This window comes from Gallinula chloropus (assembly GCF_964237585.1).
Source record: "Gallinula chloropus genome assembly, chromosome: 1".
NCBI lineage: Eukaryota > Metazoa > Chordata > Aves > Gruiformes > Rallidae > Gallinula > Gallinula chloropus.
In genome coordinates this window covers 40,553,372-40,573,441 of record NC_140085.1, presented here as the reverse complement: position 1 = coordinate 40,573,441, position 20,070 = coordinate 40,553,372, and the positions used below count along the sequence as shown (strand labels likewise).

Below are 20,070 nucleotides of genomic sequence, written 5' to 3'. Positions count from 1 at the left end.
ACAGTTTATATAGTAAATCAAGAAGGTTTTCTTCAGAGTGATTTTCTTCATAAAAAGATAAAATATTTCTTGTTTACAATCACCTCGCTTGGCTTTAATACTGAAAAAATCTATAATAGTACACTCTCCATTATGTACATAGAAAGACATAAAACTATATCCATACCAGTGTCTGTTTTAAATGCAAACAATAGTAGTTAATAATATAATGTAAGTTTTTTGTGCACCCTCTCCCCCTTTCCCTCCCCCTCCCCTAAAAAAAAAACCCCGCAGCATTTCCTAAAGTTTGCGACGCTTTGGCAGAAACTGAACCGAAGGCACTTCCGTGTTAGGTAAAGCATTATGTGAAATATCAGCTCTAAGTTAAAAAAAAAAAAAAGAATAACAAAGCTGTAGGTGTACCAGACAGCTCCATGTTCGTCCCAAGGGCCAAATCTTGTGCTCTCCGAGTCAAGAACTGTTTTGCTGGAGATCTCAACTGGAGCAGGCTCAGGCCCTGGCTTGGTTTACAGTAAAGCTGCTTAGCCTCACAACTGGGTTTGTTTTTTTTTTTCCAAATGCAGAAAGCACCTCTGAACACAACACTGTCACGAGGGCAAGAAGCTCCTGCAGGTCACAGCATCAGAACATGATGTCGCGAAGGCTTTGCTGTCTTAGCCCTGCCCTTTGCGACGTGGTCGTTCTCACCCAGCACCCTCCGTTTAAGACTTCCTGACGCGGCAGCTCAGCTGAAAACGAACAAACCAACGAACAATTGTGAAGGTTCTAAACCACCTCTCGTGATGGATGAGTTTGGACTCAGCAAAGCATCCTGAAAATAACCTGCGTGCTAGCGGCAGGCTGACTTCTGCTGACAGGGAAGCTTGGAAAGCTGAGAGAGAAGTTTTGTCTCAGGGGCAGGTCCTCCTTGGCCTCATGTGGCTTGTGTTGGGCACACCTGCATTTTTCTTGTAACTCAGGGTTATCTCTGGCATACCTGTGATATGTATTTAGATGAATACTTTGCAAAAAAGAGAGAGAAGAAAAAAAATAAGCCTATGAGATAAGCACCTAAATGCTCACTAAGGGATATGTTGTAAGTCACAGTTAGGAAAACATTTCTGTAATGACCAGTTTTAGTTCTCAACTGCAGTTTGCTTCTGCAACCCTAGCAAAGGTTGAGAAACGACTGGATGCAAACTTCCAAGAGAGAATGAGACAGAAAGGCACCCAACCGAAGTTTCTGATGCACATGGAAAGCTTTCTTGTGTCAGTGTCTCCAACCTGATAAAGTGTTAGCTTTTGGGGACATATATTAGTTGAGTAATTGGTTTATTTAATTTATTCTACTAATATATTCACAGTGCACCATATCTGGTCATGACTGTAAACAGCTGCAGTCAACTGACAACCCAATTGAAAAAGAACATTCTGCTGAAACCTGCCAGCTGGTCACGTTCATTCCGCCGCAATAGCGCTGCGCTTGTTGGCCACAATAAAATGAATGGCTTTGTAGTGCTGGAAAGCATTTTTGTCGTTCTTCAGTATCGCTGTGGATTTATCTCACAAGAAATGAAGGGTGGGATAAAAAGTCATCCAACAACACTTCAGTGTCTGTATTGAACAGCCAGCAAAATGATATATAGCTGGCATCGAAGAATAGCCATTTAAGGTTAGTTAGAAGTGCAGGCTGAAGGGGAGGAAAAAAAAAGAAGAAAGAATAAAAAAAAAAGAAAAGAAGGGCAAGTAGTCCAGTAAGAATAAACAATAGAGTAAGAAACTGAGCAAGTGATTCTTTGTTTTGGGCCAGTATATCCACCACCGGTTGCTGTATGTTGCTTTGGGAAACACAAAACTGGCACCAAAACACTCCAAATGACACAACCCCCCTCACCCCTTTCCTAGGTTGAAATGTCCCTCAAATCTCTTTCCGTACTGTGGCCCGGATGCTGCTGAACATTCTGCCTATGGCCTCAAACAGCGGGTCGCAGAACGTGTGGATGCAGATCGAATAGACGCGGCTAATGCACTGGATCTCGATCAGGTAGCTCCTTATGCACGGCACCACTGCCCAGATGTGCAGGAATGACAAAATGGCAAAGTAGATGCCCCAGATGAGAGCCATAGGAATGCCAAAGAGAGCTGACAGTAAACGATAAAACCAGTATTTCGTTACAGTGAAGGTGGTAAAACTGGCCTTCCAAATCCCATCAAAGCTGTGTGTTCCCTCTGGCTCAGCAATCACATCTTCAAAATCAATCTGCAGCAAAGAACATAAAGTCAGGTCAGTCAGGCATTCGCATCAAGGGCACTTCCAGAAACCCCTTTCCTGGAGAGCAAGGGGCCCCTGCAACGACACGCCGAAGCCCACGCTTCCTACATCTCAACATGGTTCAACCCACTTAACACAACATTTAAGCCAAGAATCTTGTCAGGGACTAATTTTTTTTCCCAGTGACTATCAGGGAGCCTTGATGCTTAGCTCAAAATTAGACATCTACCTTAGAGATGAACACAGTACATTTTCCTTATCTCCTACTGCCTTAAGGGCATAGAGCGCCCTTGATGCTTACTTCAGGGATGAACCAGGTGAACAGACTCATCGTGTTTTCGCTGCCTCACTTAACTGTTTCACATCTACACAAATGGAATAAATGCAGCCACTCCTTTTGCTTTTTACATACCTCAAGCACACATCAAGAAAATCTGTTTTATTTGCCTACATTCCCCCATCTTTCCACATAGAGCACTGCTGAATTCAGACTGGGAATAAATGGTGGGGTTAACTATTTCAATACATGCTTTGGAACAGGAATAGATAGCTGTTAATTATCCAAAAATTAAAAAGTTTGATTTAGATCTGTATCAGATAGAGCTCCTCCTTAGTCTGAAAGGGCTAAGCAGCTGCTCTTTCCTCTTATTAAACGTACAGAGACTCTTCACAGTAGAGGCATTTTGTTCTAACCTGTCCTGTTTATGTGATAACACTGCTCATGAAAGACACAGCCAGGCCAATGTATTAATATTTAGAAGGAACGCACTCTTCTTCATATTTCATAGTTTTGACTATTATTCATAAATTGTTCAAAAAGTCACCTAAGGAAGCAGAGCATTCCAACAGGAATATTTTACCACTCTCTGTTGAAATACTGAGCTATTCAGGAAGTTTAAGTGTCATAACATTTCTATTAGAAAATTAACAGAATTGTGATGATAGTTCAGCTCCATGTCACACAAAGGTGTGTTTGATATAATCCACGATACAGGATATTTAATTTATTCAGCACAGCTAGTTGTATAGGTGCCGCATTCAACAGGAAAATGAACATGACAACACTGTTCCTTTGTGAAAAAACTAAATGACTTTTGAAATCAGATGAAAGGGAAAAAAAAAAGGGAATTTGCACTCCTGGGACTGGATCCCAAAATGAGATGATACTGCTGCTGTAAGTGAAGATTTACAAGAGCGGGCCAAGTATTATATGGGCCAGTGGCCTCAGAAACTCAGGCAACAGTACCTTAACATGCTGGAAGGAGGTGAATATACATATACACAGTGTAAGTATTGTATATACTGTAGGAAAAGGCTCACAGTCACGTATTATAATGTAAAATATAGATAAATATTGGAAAGAATTCACTCTCCTGCTGGTTCAATCACCTCCAAATAGATGTTACCAACAATGGGAAAAATACTATAAGTCTTTCCAGTTTCTCAAACAAAGAAACCAAGGTAACTCCAAAGCAAGACTGCACCATCTAGGTGCAATTTACTTGAAGGGCTTGAAAGACCTTGGGAGGAAATTTCTGAATCAGATGTGATACCAACTATCTTGAATGCCTAACATCAAGTTGGCTCAATTTGACCTATTATCGGGCCAAAACATCACTCTCTATGAGTGCTTTGCAAGACATCATGTAATGCAAATGATAAACATCCTCTTTAGCTGCTGCTCTGACATAGGTTTTAGTGATCTGAAAGTGATCTATGATTCTTCATGACGGGAATTCATCATCATCGTCACCCTTACACCTGAACGTAGGATTCAGATTGAAATTTTGTCTCTGCAGAAATGAGTGGCAGATTTTCTATTGGCTGAGTATCCAACAAACACACCTCATCCATGTGCACTCCTCTGTAAGGGTGTGCAAAGCCCAAGGTCTGACTGGGCTTTGAAACTGGACAGCATGATTTTAAATTGTAGAGAAAATGAAAAGAGAGTTTGAGTCACAGTTCTCTTCTGCAATAGCTCTATAGGTATGAAATAACCTAAGTCGTGTGTATGAAGCTTAGAGAACAGTTTCCCTGAAATCAATGTCTAAAGACAGGGTTGTAAGTATAGTACACTCACTGCTGAGTGAAGACAGGAAACTGGGAATTATGTGGGCTCTGTAATTTCACAGGTTCCAGATTAAAGAACTGATGGAAACAACTAATCCTGGAAAAAGCATCACAGACAGCAGTATGCTCTCTACTTCCTCTGTGGGGTTATCAGAAGTAAAAGTTTGTGTTTGGGGACTAAAAAACTGACAACAAATTAACTTTATAAAGTATACTGGACATAAAGTAATTACACAAATTATCGTTAAAGGTTAGCTGCAGTCTAGGGAGACAGAGCAAAGAACTTTCCTGGATGTATTGTGATCCTTTAACAAAATGGAACAATCAGAAGTCCTTGTATCAATTGTGGGATTCTAGAACTGCATCGTGAAAGAAAGAAGAACAGTTTGTAGATGGAGAAATCAGCCATATCTATGGATGATGGCATCTAATTGTCTTCTATCTATTCCTGTCCTCTCCCCCTGCTCCAAGAAAATTTCAAGATCTGCATATTGTTCACTGAAATCAATCTGATTGAACGGAGTTCACATGTTGGAAAAATGTATGCCTGAGTTTATGATGGAGGTATATTTTCTTTTTGAAATACACAAGGCACCATACTTACAGTATCTGATTCTGCAGCTCCTCAGAAGCAAACTTCTCATTTAGCCCCATATGCCATATTAGCTTGTTTTTAAACCAAATGGGTGCTGGCTAATTATAAATGTTTCCTTGAAATCAGATTATAAAAATATGCAGATGGTGGCAAAACCCAAGATTACAGCAAAAGAAGGGTCCACTTCCTAAAAGAGACTACTATATTAAGACTACATGCAATCATAGAATGCATTAGTTTGGAAGGGCCCTGTAAAGACCATCTAGTCCAACCTCCTTGCAGTAAGCAGGGACATTTTTAACTAGATCAGGTTGCTCAGAGCTTCATCAAACCTGACCCTGAATGTCTCCAGGGATTGGCCTCCACCATCTCTCTGGGAAAATTGTGCCAGTGTCTCACCACACTCATAGTGAAGAACTTCCTCCAAATGTCTAATCTAAACCTACCCCTCTCTAGTTTAAAATCTTTGCCCCTTGTCCTATCGCTACCTGCCCTTGTAAACAGTCCTTCCCCAGCTTTTCTGTAGGTCCACTGCTTAAGCACAGCCCTCTTACTCTAAAACCTCTGGCAATTAAGCTCATGCTTCCCCCTGGTTGGTGACGTGATCCACAGCAGAGCCAGTCTGCACACATCGCTACCACAGAGCATTTCAGCGCATCGAGGGCTATTCAGGGTCACGTCTCAAGTCTTTTTATCCAGTTCAGCTATGGTAGAGTCTATCTTGTATTTTTTTCAACTGTCTGAAAAAAAGAACTATTAAATCTCAGCAGGAAAGGAAATTTGCGTCGAGCTCTGTCAGACTTTTCATCGTTTCATCTTTAATGTAGCTGAGCATGTTTTTTGCATGCAAAAAGGAACCATAGGTTAACATGAATTTCCTAGAACCTTTAAAATAAGTAGCAAGACTGGCCTGCAATTTGATTCCTTTCAAAAGAATTCATTATAATGAATGTTTCACTGAAAAAATGGAAGCCAGTGAACACACTGGTTTTCAAATAAAATCCTAAAGTTCCTGTAATCGTGATTCTCAGTGGCTAATGTTTTTAGCCTGTTGCACATTCCAAGATGTCCATGGAGTTAATTCTAGGGAGCTGACAGAAGAATCACGCCATATAACATTTCCAGATGGACAACCCTGTCCTCATTCCAGGCGATGATGCTAATATTAGAACTTTTATGATATATATTTGGCCAGGATTTCCCAGCTCAAATCATACACAGTTGTCCTAAAAGTGCTCAGGAATCAATCCGCCTGTGAGATGATAATAGCTGTGTGCTCATGCCACCAACGATTGTCAAGAGGTTACTTTCTTGGAGCATTTTCAACAGCTCTCAGAATGTTTCTACCATTGCACAGAAGCTAAATAGATATCTCTGTAGGAACCATGGCTGACGTCTCACGTCTGTCTCTTTTCCGTTTCATTATTCTTCAAGTCCAATGTTGCACATTGGTGTGATTAAGGGAGATACCAAACTGAACTTGGGAGAGAAAAGATAGAAAAACAGCCTGGCAACTCTAAAAACTCTCGGCTCTGTACAGCATGAAAACAAACCTGCTGCCTGCCTGAGAGACGTAAGAACGTGATGGAATTACGTGCATGTCAAAAGAGGCCAGCAACAGCTGGAACATGAACCTCTGCAGTGCTGCCCAAACCCAGACTTACCCACAGCAGTGTACAGTCTAAATGAAGACAAGCAAGGAGTAGAGGTATCTAAGTGAAGATAGTCAAGGAGTAGAGGTAATCTGGGCTCTTCTACTTCTCAGCTGCTAACAGACTGCATACCGGTCCATTGGCTGGGAAACGCTCTATTTATTTCAGTGTTCAGGCAGTACAGAGAGGTCCTTACGCTGCAGGAACTGAGATACCACCCAGATTCTTCCTGCACTGAACCACTCCCATGAAAGATCCTGTTTTTAACTCACAGGGATCGGTCCTCCCCAGGCAGCAGGAGCAGGAGGTGACATTCTGCCTCGTTAGAAGTTACATTTACATCACTTGGATTGCTCACTCCTCAGTCCCTGTTATGACTCTGGTGTTCAGTCCAGCAGCGCTCGGTGACAGTGAGTGTCACCAGACTGATAGCGGGAGTCCAACTGAAGTACATAAAGTAAAAATAGGACTGACAGGAGAAAGAAAAGGGGCCAGAAATATGATCCTAGGGAAGACACTCTCAATTTCTGGAAATGAGTCTAACTGACTTGCAAGGATAAGATACCTTTTTTAGGGTATTGCTCTCGAGGCCACTTCTGCCAGAGCATCACGTGCCTTGTAGGTCTGTGAAGACCTCTGTTTTATCTACATGAAGGCATGCTTCAGCTAAGCACAGGTCTTGCTCAGTACACTGCCCGTTCAGAGCGTGGTTTGCTCCTCCACATCTCTCAGGCTGTGCTGTGAAATCACCTTCTTTGCCAAGCTAATGAAAATACAGGCACGTTCACTTGCAACAGAACAGAAATAAAGGAAATTTGGTTTGACCCTCTAAAGGATGCTAATAACTTGCTACAGCCTTCTGTTTCAGCCAAAGCTATTAAACACCATCAACTCCTGTTTCAGGCCTACAATACACTTCCTGACTTCAGCTATTCTTTGTTTCCTACTATTCAGTTTGGCTAAAGCCAGTTTTCACATTGCTTGAAGCTTTTGTCTGATTCTGCTATGAGAATTACCTCTGCTTCTTTTGCTTTGCATATGTTTATTAAACTTTTATCAGGAAATTAAGGAACCTGTTTTGATTCTAAAAGAGATTGATTTACAAGAAAGGGAAATGGTATGGGGAATTTGTCTTCTTTTTTCCAAGCCTGCTTAAAGAAACAAACTATTAATTAAACAAGCTTAGCAGTGTGAAGTTTCTGGGGTTTTTTTGGGGGGGAAATTAAAAAACTAAACCCAGTTGACTCAAGAATATATGCCTTACATATGCAAATAGTAGGCCTGCTGACCTTGACACTTTAATCCCTGTGTATCCAAACCTTGCAGGCTGGAAAGGTGTGTTAAATGCCAGCCTCAAATCGCCTGCTTACCAGTTGTGCTTCTCCTCAAAAGTTTGTTCTTCAAGGTATGCAATATCCATTACATCAGAGAAAAAAATTACTGGGCTGGGTCTATCAGTAAAAATGTATTAAGGCTATCAGGGTTTTATGGGGGCTTTGATCTAATCTACATTTCTGTGATTGTAAAGATTCAAATCCTTGTGGGCAGTAGCTGTGTGCTGCTACTGTGCTCATGGCATGTTGGTAGCATACACAGGCACCAAGGAGGAGCCCAAGTGATGAGGATGCTTGCATTTTTGAGTGCCATCAATTTCTTTACAAGTCAGTGAAAAGATGCTCAGGTCCTCACTGGACCTCCCTTGATTCATTACTAGTACCTGCAATCAGGCAAACCACTTAAATACACACACCACCTGAAAAATATGAACTGTTTCACTGATGTCAATATGCTTACATGCTATGCCAGGCCAAATCTGAATGTGCATCTATACAAGAAAGAGTTACAAGGTAGTGTTATTTACAGTTTTAGCACAGAGTATGGAAACTGTGTTTAATGCTTACCCTGTGCTGTCTTAAAACAGATATTTCCCTGATACCAAGACTGCAAATATAATATTGGTTGAACATACTACGCTCTGTCCCTATAAGACTTAAAACAAGCACAGAAAAAAGAAGGCACAATCCTTTTTTCTGTTCTGGTAAATGTAATTTGTGAAATTTCCAAACTCATTCAATGTCCTTCAGAAGAGGAAAAGGTATAAAATATCAACAAAACAACATGCCATTCTACAGCTTCTCAGATTTGGGACTTGATGTTCAGGATAGGTGCAGCACTACATACTTTGGAGAAGGCTGTGCTGCGTGTTATTAAAAATAAGAAAATGCACGAGCATGCAAGATCATTAGTTTTTGACTTCCATGTACTATTTGGAACTTAGCAGCACTTGGAGAACAAAAGCAGCACAGCAGCAGGAAAAGAAAATATAAATTTTAGCCATAAACTCACAACCATTCTGCTAAATCAGTGATAGCAACTAGACATCTGAAAGTTTCCTTGGCCCTTTAAAATGATTTGTTTTCACATCTGCTGATGCTCATCCTCATGACCACTGCTGCAGTTTATCAGAAAAGTAATGAAGAAGCATATAAGGTTGTATCTACTGAACCAGAGGGAAAGAGCATAGGAGGTGTTGGGACTTAGAGGAGTAAAGCTGCCCTTCTGTCACTCACCTCACAGACACCACGAGACCCATTCACCCTTTTAAGAGCACTGTGTAATATCCATCTGGCAAACATTCACCTGCAGTTGTATGAAGAAGATGGCGCTTTGCTCCCAAAAAATCCCAGAGCTTCATGATGCCTAGATGTTCAACTTCCTTACTAATGATTGGTTTCAATGGCAAACAGTGAGGTGCTGTCAGGTGTGTAGTAAAGGCGAAGGTCATTCAGTGCCAGAGTATTTGTATGAGCCTCAGGCTGTAGCATGGGTAACCACAAAATATAAACATCCAGGATATCAGAGTTACAGAATGATAGGGGTTGGAAGGGATCTTGAAAGATCATCTAGTTCAACTCCCATGCCAGAGCAGGATCACCTAAAGTAGGACACACAGGAATGCATCCAGGTGGGTTTTGAATGTCTCCAGAGAAGGAGACTTCACAGCTTCTCTGGGCAGTCTGTTCCAGTGCTCTGTCATCCTCACAGTGAAAAAGATGATGGGATAAGTTTCATCACAACACATGAAATCACCTTGACTCTTGGTATGCTGGCAAGCATTTCACAAGGGAACCCCATGAGTCCCTTCAGGTTGGGGTGCCACAAGACTAGGCTCTACCTGTCAACCTTGAACTCTGTCTTCAGAGCTCACTGCTTTTCTGGGGATCGGCCAGATTAGTGGGAACAACATTCACTCCCTTTGCACACAAAAAAGAGATGCCATGAGTGCAGATGGCCATGACCACAGTTATTCTGTAAGGTTGGTTAAGTGCAGAAGAATGACAATTGAGTAATTCCAAAGTAAATGAAACCCTAGACAAGCAAGCAGCACCATTCCACCCCAGTTACTTGTGCAAACTGACCAATGAATTTGCCTTATATTCCCTGTCTCCCTGTGTCTGCTTTCCATAATGTGGCAAGAAAAGTGTTCAAGTGTCCTCTTAAAGGAAATTGTGAATCTTATCCTGAGTACTATAGAATATGCCAGAAAGGCAAACAATGCTTTATCAGACAAGGATATTCATGCTGGAAAGTGGAGCTGAAGGACTACATTCTTGTAGCCAGAGAAGACCACCAGTTCAGTCAGGAGTGACCTTTGCAGCACACATACAAATACCCAAGCAGATTATGAAAGTTTACATGACTCCATGACATAGGTCATCACTGCAGACCACTATTTCACAAACTGAAAATCAATGAGAAAGAAGTCATTTTGTAAAAATACTGTAAAAAAAATGTAATTTGTAAAAATATGTAAAAAAAAAATAGTCATTTGCTACTAATCAGTGAGAAAACAACCTCCTGCTCCTTGCCCATGCTGAACTACTGATTACACACTGGAAAAGCCCTGGTCATGGGCGTTGTTTTATCCGATGGGCAGGCTCATCGACGTCTGTGGAAGTACTCATGAGAAAAACATGACTGATGCCAATGGGTCAGCAGTGTAGCAGCTAGCCATCCTCCAGAGATCTCCTCCTGAAGCACTCGCCTGTCCTGTCTTGACATGACCCAGCAGAAAGATAGACTATCAGCTTCGAGGAGACATCCGCGCTCCTCTGAAACACAGCGAAGCTTCCTCTGCTGGTGGGGTATCATGTCAGCCAGTTCCTGGGAAAACGTGTTGATGTTGTCAGAATAATCAGTCAGAAAATAAAGTGGCTGTTTTCCTTCCTGGAAACTGGGCTGCTGAGTGGTTATTGTGGTTTTCCCACAGAGAAACTTTTAAGAAACTTTCTTCATTTTATGATTTATATCATATTCTACCACTGTTTTAGCAAATAACTGATCTGTCTGTGAGCACGTACATCTGCATTTAGCTGTCCATCTCTGTGTTTAAAGATGTGCTTGTGGGTAGTACATCCAGTTAAGATTCTCCTCTCCTTAAACTCGCTTTACAAATGATAAAGAGTAAAAAGTGGTTTCAAGATCTCAAGCACCTTCCAAAGGTGCCTGTCGCTCTCCATGCACTACATTGATCAACATGAGCAATGGGGTGAAGTTTTGACTACACTAAAGATAATGGGAGTTATTTTATTTATTCCAGTGGGGTCTAGAGTTAACCAGAAACTTTAATAAAAGACATTATATGAACATATTTTATATTTTCTACATATAACATAAATACAATGTATATATGTATATATACATATAAAAGTAACTCTATCCTATCCTTCTGGCTAGGATAGAGTTACTTTTCATCATAGTAGCTAGCATGGGGATGTGTTTGGGATTTGTGCTGAAAACAGTGTTGGTAACACAGGGGTGTTTTCATCACTGCTGAGCAGTGATTGCACAGAGCCAAAGGCCTCTTCTGCTCCTCACACCACCCCACCAGCGAGAAGGCTGGGGGTGCACAAGGAGTTGGGAGGGTACACAGCTGGAACAGCTGACCCCAACTGACCACCACACCATATGGTGTCATGCTTGGCATACAAAGCTGGGGGAAGAAGGAGGACGGGGGGACATTCAGAGTGATGGTGTTCATCTTCCCAAGTAACCATTACACATGATGGAGCCCTGCTTTCCTGGGGATGCCTAAACTCCAGCCTGCCCATGGGAAGTGGGGAATGGATTCTTTGCTTTGCTTGAACACACATTTTTTGTCTTTACCCATTAAACTGTCTTTATTCCAACACATGAGTTTTCTCAGGTTTACTGCTCCAATTGTCTCCCCCATTGCACTGGGAGTGGGGAGTGAGCAAGCAGCTGTGTGGGGCTTAGTTGCTGGCTGGGGTTAAACCCCAACAACTATATTATTACATTGCCCTCAGTGCAGGTTTGCAGAGCTGCTATTAAGATAATAAATTGCAATTAAGTATGAGTTTTTAGAACTTGCTCTACCTTCATCCTTCCTAAATTTAGGTACTAATGGGAAATGGAAATATAGTGACCTTCAGACCCTTTAGCAGTGCATGGAGAGACAGGCACCTTGGAGGGTGTTTTACATCTGGAAACCACTTTGTTCTCTTCATAATTTATAAAGGGAGTTTAAGGAGAGAACCTTAACTACATGTACTAGTCACAAACACAGTCCTGTTAACTGCTGCAGTTCTTTTTTTTTTTTTTGCAAATCTTTCTAACTTTTCTAACCTTTTGCTTCATTTCTACCCAAATATGCTCATTGCTGTCAGTGAGTGAGCAGTGATGCCCAGCTACCTCTCTGTTCCTTTAAAAAAAAATTGCCTCTGCATTTCTCCTGTTAGAAGGTTGTCTTTCTTATAGAAAATCTGAAGCTACCGATCCTTAAATACAAGGTAACTGCTGCTTTAATATTTTGTAAAAATCAAGGTATCATTAGTCTACAATTCTGGTCTTGTCATAAACTGCACTAGAACACAGATAGATGGACTTGGACTTCATTAAACAAACAGAGACTTTATGGCTGAGGTCTACAGGAGATATTAACCTGATCTTGAGGGAAAATGGATTTTTTATTTGTGGCATTTGTTTGAATTCCAAAAAGGGATTTCAAAGTTGACAGAGGAAGTTTTGCAATCTGTCTATGAGACTCCCTTAAACTTTTTTGGAATTCTGAGTATAAATTCAGCACAGCTGGAGTTTGGACAGGGAATGTGATGCTTTCACCTTCAGCTGTGAGAGCATCTTCTCACTTCTTATCTTTGAAGCTGCCTTTATCAGTTCCCATTTATTTGAAAATAAAAGTACATGGCCCAGCTAAATAGAAGACTACAGACATGTTCCATCCTTGTACAGCCCCACTAACATCCACAGCACAGCTCCTTGACTATCTTGAGTAAAATCTGGTCCTCATTAGAGTTTGGATAGTGGTTCCGAAACTATGTGTCCTTTTGAATTCTAACCTGACGACATGATTTCTGACAAGAATGATGCTGCATAAAATTCAAAGTTTGCTTTTAAACTATCAAAAACTATTTTAGTAAGAAATCTGCCAGAAAAATACAAAAGGACTAACAAAATTAAACCTGCATCCCCAATAAATCAAGTTAAATTAAACAGCATAACTTCTCTTTCATATTCAAAATAGCAAATCCTTTTTAGTCCAAGAAGGGTTTTATTACAGTCTTTTGTCAGGAAAAACAAAGAAAGATGGTAGCTCTGGATCAAACAGCTCAAAAACCCAATTGCTAATGTAGATTTCATCCTGTTGTCTACTTATTGCAAGAGTACTTGAGAGAGGAAAATACAAACTTATCTTAGAATGGTATCTCTCTTTGGTTTTCCAGAGATCACAAGTTTTATGGAATTACCCAAGTTCATTTTTATTTTATCCTCTCCATTGTTTAAAATGCAACAAAATTAAAACTCTCATTTGGGACTTAATGGGCAGACCACTCTACTATATACAGTTGTCCCTCTTCCTCCTAGAGATTTCTGGATTTCAATACTTTTGCTTGTTTGCTTCAGACATCCATACTCTATGCAACAAAAGATGGTATTTCTATCCACATAGTGAGCCAGCAATTCTAAAGTCAATTCAATTTGTTCTTAAGTTTTTCTAGCATACAATCTGAATTCTGTTGGATTTATCAGAAGGAAAAAGTATTTGTCTCCTCTGAATGTGAGATAGTGTCCAATAAATTCTAACAAAAGGAACATCCATGCTGAATGGTTGGCTCTGTCCCCATGGCCATCAAATGAACATTTTCCTATGGAGTTATGAGTCATGTTCATCATGTTAAGCAAGAAGGCAGTACATGAGGCTTTAATAATACTGCGAGCTTAAATGCAAACACATTTTATTTTAGAAAGAAGCTTTCATTAGAACAGATGCCATTATTATCTGTAATTTTATGGACATTCAGAAATTCCATGTCTGCAGACTCAGAATTAACGTGCAAGAAAACTGTTTTTCAGAACTCTTAAACCCCACTTGGTCCTCATATAAACTGGCACCCACAATGGCTTGAGTTTTTGTTCTCCCACTCCTACACTAGCCAGGGAAGAAATACTGGAAACAGAACTGTATGTTGTAGGTAGCTGAAGTCAAAACATTTGAATATTCTTGCACTTTAAATCTAAGCCCCACAGTTGGGCGCTAATATGACACAAAGATTCAACATCATTTCATTTAAATGCTGTCATGTAAATTAAGGTGTTGTGTCTAAGGTACATATATCATCAGTGGAGAGAATCATGCCCTGTGAGAGCACTATGATTGGGCCTAAACTCTGAGATGGGAATCTGCCTCCATATATACATATATCTATAGATACATATTTATATATTTATTACTTAATTGATGTATTTAAACTTAGATATTTATCTATTTTCTTAGGATTTTTAACAATATCTGAAAACAAAGAAAGGTCTGCGTTAAATTTCACTTAATTCCTTGTTTCAGAAAAGAGCACCTGACTGAGCCCTGCTTTTCTCTTGTTTTACTGGACTCTGGTCCCCACAGCTTGATGCTTGCTGTCACATCAGGGTGACAGCCCTCCCATCCGAAATTATCAGTGGGCGATGCATACTCTCCTTCCAGGAGGTTGTCAGGTGTGGAGACGGGAGATGCTCTGCCTAGCCATCTCTCTGTGCATCTTACACCACGCTTGGCACAACAGGGATGGGCCATAACTGTGAAGGATTAATTGAAACAGCAAACTGCTTTTCAAAAACCTTCTCCTTTTATTAGAAAGTGGCAGAAATTTTAAATGGCTTTAAAACAGCTAACTAAATACTATCCTCCCTAATGCCCACATAAGGGTGTTGTGGTATTTGTCAACATCTGACTAAAAATTCCAGACTTTTCCTTAAATTGCCCTTAACTCTATTAGCTGTAAGTGGAAGACATGAATATGTAGCTGTTTAAAACTTGGTACAAAAGCTCTGCATCCTCACATCTGTAGCCAAGTACTGAATTTTTATTATTTTCTTTTTTTTTTTTCCAGGGAGAAGAAGGCCTCTTACGCAACAAAGAGCAGATAGACACCACTTGTTTAAAACAAAATAATAATTATGTTCTGGATGGTAGACCAGGCACAGGCTTTTCTTCCTGGCACACCACCGTAGGAAAAAACTGCAGTCTGGCTGCAGATGTGCCTGAACGCTTGGTCCTCGCTAGTCCCAAAGGGCTTTGCAGGGCTGGCTGCGAGGCCCACCCCCATCCTGAACAAGAAGCAAGGAAGCACTGAGAAGCACAAGCCACAGAAGAACTGGGTCCTTCCTCTGCTGCTTCCAAATTCAGTAAAGTCTGTGCAGACGTGACCGCAGGTACTTTGAGAAGCTTTGAACTCCAAAGAGCTGAAAGGCTGTAATTTAGTCGTACTCTGGAAAACAAATACTCCTTTGGGAAACGGGAAGAGCAAGGCTGAACTTCAGGCACCTTCATGTCAATCCCCAGCTCATTGGGGAATGAATGAGAGAAAAAAAAAAGTCAGTCAGATTTCTACCCTGCTTGTTGTGTGTCATCACACATAAATAAAAACTGTGGGGGACAAGTCCAGGAGTATTGTCCAGGGAAGGACAATAGAAACAACTGTGAGGCACAACAGCCATATAATCATCAGTGTGACTCCTGGAGAGTTCCCAGGTAGACAGATGCTGTTTCTCCCTTGCTAGATTCCCTCCTTACCTCCTACATGACCAGCCACCTTCACAAGCCAGTGCCTCAAGGAATGGGACCCCTGCTGCATGTTCTGCCCCTGCCAAGGTGACGTATGAGGGCAGTTGTATGAGGCAGAAACCCCTTCCTTCCCGCTTCCTGCTGAAGGAATTGGAACAGGAAGGAAATTCTGGTAATTTTACTAGATCGTGCTTCCTCCAGCACGGAGCTGCCAACTCCGTTCATTGTCCGTGGACCTCAGGTTCAGTGAGGCCTCTTCTATCCCTTTCTGAACAGAAACCTAGTCATTCACACCACTCCTCTGGAAACCTCCCAGCACTTAGCTTCTACTTAGTAGCTAATTTGAAGATAAACTGTAAGTAAAGTCAAGGTCACCGATAAGTTTGGTATGAAGCGGCTCTGCGCGTGTAGTTTTTATAGAAGGATCTGAACTGGGTCTCTCCCTCTTGCCGGGATCCCTACCCTCCTGCTGCCTGCACCACGGATCTGCTGCAGAGGAAGCTGTGCAGATGCTTTGTGTTGCACATCAAGGGAACATGTCTCCTGCTTCTCACAAGCAAGGGTTATTTTTAAAATGTGCTATGGGAAGTATTTGAATGCAGACAACACTGAGGCCTTTTAGAGAGCTGCTTACAGAGCAGATTCCTGGTTCTCTGTCTAATCATTTCTATTTCATGGCTGACTGATTTGTCCCCGGTTTCCGTGCTGTTGCGCCTCATAGTCAAGTGGTAAGAAACGTGTTAAATGCTGGGTGAAAAAGCAGAAGGTTCTGAACCTAGAAAAACGCAATGGCTCTGAACAAAATCAGGCTAAGCCTGAACCATACTCCTGGCTTTACAACGCTCCTGGACAGTTTTTTTCTCTGACTTTCAGTACCCGACTGAGACTGGGGACTCCTGTTATACAAGCGTGTTTTTTACACCCTGCCTGGATCATTTACAGTTGAAGTAACAAGGGCAGATGATGGATGAGAGGAGGGGTCCACAGACTGATAGCTAAGGCAGGAACTGAATCTGTGTGTCCTCACCCCAATCCAAGCCGGTCCCCTAGGTAATGGGTCTGAACTTTATCGGTACGTCTAATAGGCTGAACCTGAAAGGGGTGTCCAAATAAATTCAAACTGTGGTGATATTCCTCTCTCTACTTTTCAGGTTGCACCTATCCATTAAATACTTAAAAAACACAAAGTAATTCTTATTTATTCCTGTAACAAGACAGAAAAACGTTGCTTTACGATGTCCAATGCTGCTGGTTTTATGATGCAAAATAGATCCTGTCTGGTTAACATAAAATTAATTTTGATACATTCCTGTGTCTTGATGTGCCTACGTGCACTACCAGGGGCTCTCTTGCTGACACAGAGGCGGTATGGGTATTCTGGCTATTTGCTGGATTTCAATGAATGAGCTGGTCCACAATTATTTCAAAAGGACAAACCAAAAACCCTTGATTTATCCATTCCTACAATTCTTACTTTTCAACTTTCTTTTGGATGACTGGATGTACCAAACTTTCTTAATCATTGCCCCTGTGGGAGGCAGAGAGGGAAGGACGGGCTTTGAATGCTTCAGTTTCTTTTAAGTCCGTTAGGAGTTTTTTCCATCAGTGGTCTCCCTCTTTTCCCAGAAGGATCTGTCTTTGCCTAGTTAAGTTTGTGGACACCCGGATCCTGACTTGCCTGGGGGCTATGACTCATCCTCAGAAGGTTTGGTTGCTTTGGGGACTTCTTCTGTTGATGTACGCAACACGCCATGATGCAGTCTCATTCTTCAGCTCTTGCATTCCTCTCTACTCAGCTGCTACTCCACGAGTAGAAGAAACAAGAATTGCTCTCTCTTTTTAAAATTAACCATTATGGTGAAAGATTTGTACCATTAGGTACACAGATTTTTTTTTTCCCCATACAAGTAAAAACTTGAATCTCTTTCTTTCTAGACTGCAAAGTTGACAGTAGTTCCTTAAGTATACAGCCCTCTCTGAAGGATAATTCTTAGTGCTGATCCAGCACAATGGCTAGTCACATTCAGCACCTTCAAACTGTGTCAAAGTCAGTGGAATTGGAGGTTACTTGGGACCTCACTATATTGTCTGCACACAGCATAAATCATTTTACTGACATACATTCAGGAACCAGAGTCCAACCTTTTTATTCTCTAGAAACAAAACAATATATCTCTTTTTCAATACCGGGTCTTCCTGACCAACAAAGACGGTGAACTGCACACACTCTGCTGGACACTAAATAAGCCAGTTAGTGGCTTAGTCACCCACTACAGCTGAGTGACTCCTGTTTTTCCTGGCTTCTGCCAATTCCAGGTGACAGCATCCTCAATTTCACATGCATGGTACAAAACCTATCTGCTAAGAAAAATATGGTCTGTGATTTTTCTGACCAAACAGACTTGAGGCAAAAAAATCTCCACGGACCCTGATTTGCCAAAACAGTCAAACTCCGATTTAGAAACCCAACCAAAAAATCTGGACAAGGGCACAAGGGAAAGGAAAATACCAAGGCAAACAAAACTAGGAAACAAACCCAATCGACCATCGGGACCTCTGATTTTGCACCCACTTGGCTCAGGGAGGGTGATCTGTCCCACAGGCTGTGTCCAGCGGCTCGGCTAGCCCAGACTGCACTGGTTTGGTGCCACCTCTATACATGCCCGAGGGAAGGAAAATCCCTCTTGCCGGTGTTACATAAGGTCACCAACTTTCCCCCCCGCCCCCGCTCCCCCCGCTCCCAGGCGGGATGTCCCGGCTGCAGAGCTGACCTGCCGGCACACGGCTGCAGGAGCCACGCGTCGGGGTGTCCCTTTCCACGGAGGGCTGCCGCAAGCCCCCGCCCCGGCGGGACGCAGCCCCGCAGTGCCCCGGCCCGGTGAGCCCCCGCCGGAGGATGCGACCCCGCCGCGCTGCAGCGCGACCCGTCTCTGCGAAGAGCTCCGGCGGGCTGCCCTGGCCCGCTGCCCGCCTCTCTCCCGTACCCTCTCCCTTTTGTCTAAAAAATAAAAACAACCAACCAACCCAACCCATAAATAAATTACAACTTCCCCCATCCCTCCCCCAGCCCTTTCCTTCTTGGAGCAGGTGGAGGGAAGCAGTCCGCGGGCTGCTCTTGCCCTGGCAGTGCCCGCGTAGTACTCTGCCTCGGCAGGACACGCAGCTGCCCCCGAACAGGCATCGCCCCTCGCCCCGTCCCGCCTCGGCCCCCTCACCTTGACCACGTCGTCGTTGAGGTGCTTGGGGTCTCGGTTGACCAGGTCGATCTCTTTGGTGTGCACGTCGTGCACCGCCTTCTCGCTCAGCTCATCTGCCATCATCTTGTTGTTGGGCTTGTAGATGTTGCCCTGCTCCCTGATGGGCCCCGTGTAGAGAAAGTCCTGCAGAGAGGGAGAAGCGGGCGGGAGGGGAGAGCCGAGGAGGGCAGGGCAGGGCAGGGCAGCGCCGCGCAGAAGGGCGGGCTGGGGGAGGCGGCCCCGAGTCCCGCGGGGAGCGCGGAGCGGCGGGATCCTCGCTGCGGGGCGGCTCTCGCCCCGGCTATTTAACCGCGGCCGCGGGGCGCACACCACACCCCCGTGGTACCAGGCACGGCACTGGCTCCCGCTCCCGCCGCCAGGCGTCCCCGGCCCCGCGCCCCCCCCTCCCCGCCCCGCACCGCCCGCGCCCGGTCCCGCTCCCCGCGGCGCTGCCTCAGCGCGGGGGGCAGCCGCCCCAGCGCGGGGAGGGCGCGGCCGCGGCCCTCATGGGTAGCGCGGGGAGCGGCCGGAGCTCCCAACACAGAGTCCTCCCCGTACCGCCCTCCCCGCGCTACCCTACCCTCGCCATACCGCCCTCGCCGCGCGGACCGCAGCACGGCGCCGTCACCGTGCCCCTCCAACCTTAGCGCCCTCCCCGCACTGCCCTCGCTACACGGCCCTCCCCGCACGGCCACCACCGTTCCCCCCTTCACCCCGGCGCCCTCGCCGTAGTGCCCTCCACATACAGCCCTCACCGCACGGCCGCCGCGACGGTGCCCTCATCGCGGCCCCATCCCGGCCACAGCGGACGAGCCTCCCCGGGTCTCCCTGCCCCGCTGCCCCTACCCACAGGTGCCCGGTCGTCCGCCCTCCCTGCCGGACGCCGGACGCGGAGTGCGCTGCTGAGCTGTCTCCGCACCCCGCTCCTCTGCCGGGCCGGGACGCCGCAGCGGGCGGGGAGCTCGTGGGGATGCGGGGGACGCCCCGAGCCGCTGCAGGTACTCGTCACCGGGTCGAAGTGCGGAGGGGCAGCCAGCAGAGCGCTTGCAAAGCCCCGGCTCCGTCCCCCCCCCATGTCCCTCGGCGCTTCCTACCTCCGAGTCTACGTATTTGGTACCGGACATGCTGCCCCGGGCTGGCTGGCGGCTCTGCCGCGGGTTTCTCTGCGC

The 20,070-nt window shown here is 44.1% G+C and overlaps 1 protein-coding gene across 1 annotated transcript; it reads right to left on the bottom strand.

Moving 5' to 3' along the window:
* Nucleotides 1-256: 256 nt before the first annotated feature.
* CAV1 (caveolin 1) lies at nt 257-20,070 on the bottom strand. The gene is made up of 3 exons (XM_084261319.1): nt 19,996-20,070; nt 18,881-19,045; nt 257-2,239 (listed from the first exon to the last, which is right to left on the bottom strand). Exons 1-3 carry the CDS (start codon nt 20,023-20,025, stop codon nt 1,898-1,900), a joined length of 537 nt encoding a protein of 178 aa, XP_084117445.1. The 5' UTR covers nt 20,026-20,070; the 3' UTR covers nt 257-1,897.